The sequence below is a fragment of the Cucurbita maxima genome, unplaced genomic scaffold (assembly GCF_002738345.1).
Source record: "Cucurbita maxima cultivar Rimu unplaced genomic scaffold, Cmax_1.0 Cma_Scf00047, whole genome shotgun sequence".
In the NCBI taxonomy this organism is placed as follows: Eukaryota; Viridiplantae; Streptophyta; class Magnoliopsida; order Cucurbitales; family Cucurbitaceae; genus Cucurbita; species Cucurbita maxima.
In genome coordinates, this window is record NW_019272063.1 from 27,065 (window position 1) to 33,431 (window position 6,367).

At 35.9% G+C, this 6,367-nt stretch overlaps 1 protein-coding gene across 1 annotated transcript in view; it reads left to right on the forward strand.

Moving 5' to 3' along the window:
- The window catches only part of LOC111470852 (probable RNA polymerase II transcription factor B subunit 1-1), an 18,778-nt gene extending 12,631 nt beyond the window's left edge, over positions 1-6,147 (forward strand). Inside the window, exons 12-21 of the mRNA XM_023116501.1 lie at positions 93-158; positions 232-355; positions 1,257-1,313; positions 1,491-1,600; positions 1,682-1,873; positions 1,975-2,088; positions 2,315-2,392; positions 5,092-5,139; positions 5,697-5,765; positions 5,858-6,147. Coding sequence (XP_022972269.1) covers positions 93-158; positions 232-355; positions 1,257-1,313; positions 1,491-1,600; positions 1,682-1,873; positions 1,975-2,088; positions 2,315-2,392; positions 5,092-5,139; positions 5,697-5,765; positions 5,858-5,944 — 945 coding nt within the window. The 3' untranslated portion in view covers positions 5,945-6,147. The remainder of the gene's footprint in view (positions 1-92; positions 159-231; positions 356-1,256; positions 1,314-1,490; positions 1,601-1,681; positions 1,874-1,974; positions 2,089-2,314; positions 2,393-5,091; positions 5,140-5,696; positions 5,766-5,857) is intronic.
- Positions 6,148-6,367: the final 220 nt, after the last annotated feature.

Below are 6,367 nucleotides of genomic sequence, written 5' to 3' on the forward strand. Positions count from 1 at the left end.
TCCCCCCCCCCCCCCCCCCCATTACATATTAAATTCTGATCACTCTTTTCATTACATATTAAATTCTATTTACTTCGTGCATGTTATTCTAGATTCGGCGTGTTGATCCTACATTGGATTTGGAAGCTGATTTAGGAGACGATTACATACACCTTCCAGTATGTTACTTTTTAAATTTAAATTGGTGGCTTGCTTATGTAATTGGCTGATGCAAGTTTTTCTTAAACCTAGGATCATGGAATCTTTCGAGATGGTGGCAAGGAAATAACTGAATCACATAACGAACAATGTAGAAGGACTCTGTCACAAGACCTTAATCGTCAAGGTGCAGTTGTTCTTGAAGGAAGAACTATAGGTTAGTTTCCAACTTGCAGAGAATTATATTCTTCCATTGTAGTTATCAGCTAAAAATCTTTACAACTTTGTAGATACTCCTTGTTGAATATATATAAAGATCAAATATACCCTAATCCATTTTGTCCGACTTATATAAAACTTAATTTTCTTAGAGACGAAATTCCTGCTTTTAGCTTACTTTCTTACAAATATACCTTAAGGCACCTATCATTTTAAACTCTTGAGTTAATGGTGATTTAACATTGTTCTAGTGTAGGTCTTGTGTTTAAACCCCAATAATGTTTTTTCCTCTCCAGTTGATATTAAGAGGTCATATGTTGGGTATTGTAAATCAAATTAATATATGAGCCTACATGCGAGGAGTGATAAGAATATATATAAAAGATAAATATATTTGAACTTATCTGCTTAAGCATTTCAGCTTTCTAGAGTTTTGGTTTAGAATGTGATTCAATTTATGTTTCAGATTGTTCCTTTCGGTTTAGTGTGTGTATTTTTTTAATTTCATCAATGAAAAAATTTCTCTTAAAATTAGCTTAATTTTAGTAGGGTTTTGCGCTTACAAATTTTGATAGGTGATTTTACTCGCTTTCTCAAAATATTTTGCGATTTGGGGGAAGGTAGAAACAAAGTTTAACTGTTTAACTCTTTGTGCTTGCTTACTTAAGTGGCTCATTTAGCATGTTGTAGAGTAGAAGTTTATAAGATTTCTGAAATCAGGAAAAAGGAGATTAGGGAGGTGTGGAACATAATCTGTTTCATGTGACTTATTGGGTTGCTAAGTCAATTTTGATAAGGAAATTGCTTTATTCTAGACTACTAGAAAGTTCTTTGTAAATTTTTAAATCCTAATTGATTATTTTGTTTTCTGAATTGTTGCTCTACAAACTTGAGAGCAGATGTAGACTTGGAAGATCCAAGGACAGTAGCGGAAGCACTTGTGCGGTCCAGACATGGTTAGTATGGCTGATAGAAATTTCTTTTTCCAATTCGTTTTCTGCCACCATTTTCACCCTGAGCTTGGCTGATAGAAATTCCATTTGCACCCTGAGCTTTTCTGCCACCATTTGCACCCTGAGCTTTTCTGCCACCATTTGCATTGAGAAATTAACTACTGGTAATTGATTTCACAGCGGTAGAAGGGAGTGAGAAGCAGATAGGACTTGATAGGATTGCTAGGATGACAGCGATTGAGGATCTTCAAGCACCTCATAGCTATCCTTTTGCTCCTCTTTGTATCAAGGTTGGATTTTTATTGGTGAAAGATGTTAAGATCTACAATCATTTTAGCAGAATAACATTTGATGCTATGCTTCCATAATAGGATCCTCGAGATTATTTTGATGCCCAACAAGCAAATGCCATTAAAACATTGGATGATACACGAGCTGGAATGCAACAAACTAAATGCAGTTTGAGCACTACAGAAGCATATTGCTCTCTGAGGGAATCCATATCTGAGATCAAATCTTCTGGATTGAATCATCCCATAATTAAACCTGAAGTTGCGCTTATGGTAAAAGCACGTACAGTGTTCTTTTACCAAAATCATGCATTTCTGCTATCTGGATTGACAAATCTTCTCTTGCTACCAAACATCTAATTTTGTTTTTGTAGGTTTATAATGGATTAACTCAAAATATTTCTAGTACCAAATATCAACTAGGGAAAAACCCTCAGGAGAGTATTCTGGAGAGTTTACCAAATCCTACGAAGGAAGAACTTCTACACGTGAGTTGGTGCTACTCTTGCCTCAATCTTTGAAGATATTTTTAATGGCTAGTTTCTGGAAAAGTTCCCTATTTTACTCTCACGAACATTTACTGTCCATAATAATAATAATATATTAGAGTTTGAAATTGGATTTCTTCCTTACATTTGTGTTCTCCAGTCACTTGTTTCTTCGGACTTCATTTTTTAGTGAGTTATCGTGTTAAGCACAGCTTATTGTTTCCAGCATTGGATCTCTATTCAAGAATTACTGAGGCACTTTTGGTCGTCCTATCCAATTACCACATCATATCTTTATACCAAAGTAAGTTCCTATTGCATTAATAGGACATTCCGTCATTTGACAGTATGTTTATCCATTTATTTTAATATTGAGCAATTATTTCTAATTCGGTAATTCTTGACATTTTCATCTACTTCAAATGATCATGAATCAATTTTGTTTTGACTAGTTACTACTCGCTCTTGTGCTAAAAGTTCATAATATTGAATTTAAGATTCACATTGTTTGCAAAAGCCTTCTCTTAAAGCTTCAATCTGAATTGAATAAATGATGTGTGGTGCTCTAATAAGAAAATGTGTAATGTATTGCTGGATTGGGCACAATGAAGGCCCCGGTTCATTGATAGATTTGGAGGGTATAATTCATGCTTCTAGAGTCTAGGCCGTGAAGAATGATTAAACCTAGAAGTAAATTCTAGAATTTTTTCTAGTGGCACAAGGCAGGTGACCTCTTCTCTCTCTTCATGTTTGTTGTTCGTAGTTGATTTATCTTGTTAGACTCTACACGCAAGGGGCCTTGAAGGAGGAACCTAATTGGGGGTTTCCAAATGAAAGTAGTGCTGTTTATACTTCTTCAATTTGTTGATAACACACTCCAATTATCCTCTTCCTTGGAGAAAGTGCTCAATCTTTTTTAACATTTTACAGATCTTTTAGGAGGTTCCTGACTTCAATACTACCTTCCAGTCAAAGTTAGCTTTTGGGCATCAATTGTCCAAACTCTAAGTTGGAAGAGTTGGCAATTAATCTCAGCTATAGTATTGAGCTTTGGCCCTCCCCATATTTGTGTTCCCTTAATTGTAGATCTGGAAAAGCCTCATGTTTGAGCCCCTTGGTGTCGGGAGAATATTTTGCAAGCTATAGAAATGGGATATCAAAATCCTTGCCAGGAGTGAGACTTAGCTTTTGATACTGAAATGGTTAGTGTTCCATTAGATTTTGAAACTTGGGATGTGGGATCGCCGTGAGAAATTATCAGTTTTCTTGTCCCATCATGAGGGGTATATAAGATTGCAAACCCCACTGGACAGATGAAGTCTAGACTCTTTCACTACCAATAGAGATGATTGTCGCGGATGCGATGGAAGCTCATATTGATGTTAATAGGGTTGCAAAAAAAAAAAAAAAGGAAGAACTGTAAAACCAGTAAAATAAAAAATACTGCTTAAGCGACCGAAAAAAATGAGACGGTTCAGATTCAGACTGTTTCGGTATGGCAATTTTGCATAGAAAAAAATCCGACCAAATTTAGTTGGTTTTGAGTTTGGCATGATCAGGTTGCTTGTAGCCCGAGTCGTCTGGTAATAGATATATATATTAAGAATCGATTCCTTACGAAATAATTGAAGTGCTTTATTTGGCTTGAACTACAACATTGTTTGTACCATGATGTGTGTTCAAGCCCATCTGCCCCAAAATTTTGTGATTATTATACATCCACGAGCATATGTAGGGCCTGGTGTCACAATCGCACTCTTGCGGCAACAAGACAACGATTTTGTGGCACTTGTTCTAAACCAACGAACAAGTCATCCGTGTAAAATTCGTACTTTGCTAACATATCGGCTCTCAGGTCACGTTTGAGAGAAATGTATAGAAAACGTGTGCAAGGAAAATACGTTAAAAACATTTTAAAGAAAGCAATGTTATAAGCTAAAAGTAAGTAGGCAACAACAACGGCTTTGATAGCATATAACCTAGGTAGGAAGAATTGACAACTAGTCACATCCTCATATAGTACATTTTGGGGCATTTTAGCCCTGGCGAGTGTAGACATGATTTTGGTGACCGGTTATACACTCAAGTATTGACACGACAATAATAGTAAAGGTCTATCTAACATAAAAGCAAGTAAAAGGGGTTTGGAACAGACATGTGACCATGGACAATACGTCCTAGACAAGCATTACCGGGGCATCCGACATGCAGCCACAGGCAACAAGCCTTGGACAAGCATGATTGTGACACCTGGCATGCGGTCTACTAGTGGGCTAACGACGTAAATGATCCCATTCACAAATCTCTTCTCATGATGTCTGCCTCTAATCAACGAACTGGAAAACTCGAATTGAATGACCTGGCTCTTAATCAGTTAGGACTGGTTCGGTGATGCACCATGGGTGGTTCAGTTTGGTTTTTTTTTCTTCTTTTTTTTTCTCATTTTTTGCGGCTTGGCGTTGGCTCAGAACTCAAACTGAGCCAAGCCAAACCGCGTACACGCCTAGATGTTAAGAACACTTGTTTGTAAGGGTTGTTGACGTTCACGGTTCTTTCTCTTAAGAAGCTTCTGTAAATTTGTATTAGATGCAAGTTGTAACACCAATATCCAACTAGATTTAATTGTCAAATGAACAAGAAAACAAGATAGGACCCCCTTGCGTGCTTGGAAAATCAGACAAATTAAAGAAGATTTTTGCATAGGAAAGGACTCTTAAAAGCTGAAACTTAAATCTGAGAAGGAACTTGGTCCACTTAGGAGACTGATATGCCTGAAAGCTACTTGCTGCTAAGATGTGGTATAGATTGTTCTCTGCCAGGAGGGAAAAATATTTGATGTGCTTGTAGTCACCATGAATTCGTTGTTCTTATAAATGAAAAAAATCTAGGATGTATATTTTATCACAGTAAAACTCATATCAAATGATTTATACTGGCTATATATTGCATATTTAGTATGGATCGCCTGCACTCTTAGTTGGTTGTGTGTTAACTGTCATGCAGGTGAGCAGATTAAAGGATGCCATGTCAAAAATCTATCGACAATTAGAGGTACAAGACTGCCCAACGTCCCCCAATCTTTTATGTTTTGAACAGAACATTCAGTTATATGGTCTCTCTCTATATATATTTGCCACGATCTTAAACTATTTTAATCTGTGGCTGCTAGCTTAATGTTGTTACTTATATGGAGTGTTTTGTGAAATTTCTTTCTTCTCGCTCTTGATTGATCTTTTTCCAACTTTAGATCTTGTAATATATAAAAAAAATATATTGGAAATAAGGTAGGTAGTTAGCAAATTATTTGCAGAAACGAGATGGTCTGAGCTTGAATGTATTTTTCTTCTTTGAATGTCTCCTCCTTAAACTAAATTGTTTTTCTTTTCTTGAAATGACTTCTCAATAAAATCTGATAATTTATTATGTCTATTTGAGATACGTAATGTTATCCTTTTTAATATTACGTTTCAAATATTCTTCTGTTGGTGGTTTGACTCAAATTCTCTTTTAAAGTTAGGTTCGTTTCTGTAGGTTTTGTTATTCTCTTGTCTATAGATTAATTAATTTGCATCATTATAGTTTTACGACACCACTTTCATTGAAAATAGGAGATTAAGGAAACCGTGCAGGCAGATTTCCGCCACCAAGTATCTCTTCTAGTTCGCCCAATGCATCAGGTCCGTAGCGTGTTCTCATCTGAAATTTGTACTTGTTGTTTTTGCACCTTTTCTTTCTTTTGTTATCCATGGAGGAAGATGCATGTTTATAGGCCCTGGATGCTGCATTTCAACATCATGACGCCGACTTGCAGAAGAGATCAGCAAAGAGCGGAGAAAGGCCCAACGGATACACATAGACAATATCATTATAGACTGATGCATTTATACCGATGTTCGTTAGCCAATTCTCCTTATAATCCACAAACTAATTATTTTTAGATTTATAGAATAAACTATAGAATTGGATTATTATAGCTACTCTGACTTTATATATATTATGGGAAGCTATAAGATGTTTGTCTTCAGTCATGTTTTTTATTGAAATTGAAATTTTCTTCAAGGAAAGGTCTTTATGGATCACTCCCTCTCTTTTCAGTGTCATTGAGATCATCTAGGATTGTAAAACTTCAATTTTTGATTGAACACAATAAATTGATCACTTTTTTTCATCTATTGGTTATTGAGACTGAAACTGATGAAGACAGTTTGAACTTAACCGAACTGGTTCGATTTTGATTATATAGGTCACTGAGTACCCAATAAAAGCAAGAAACCCGTAA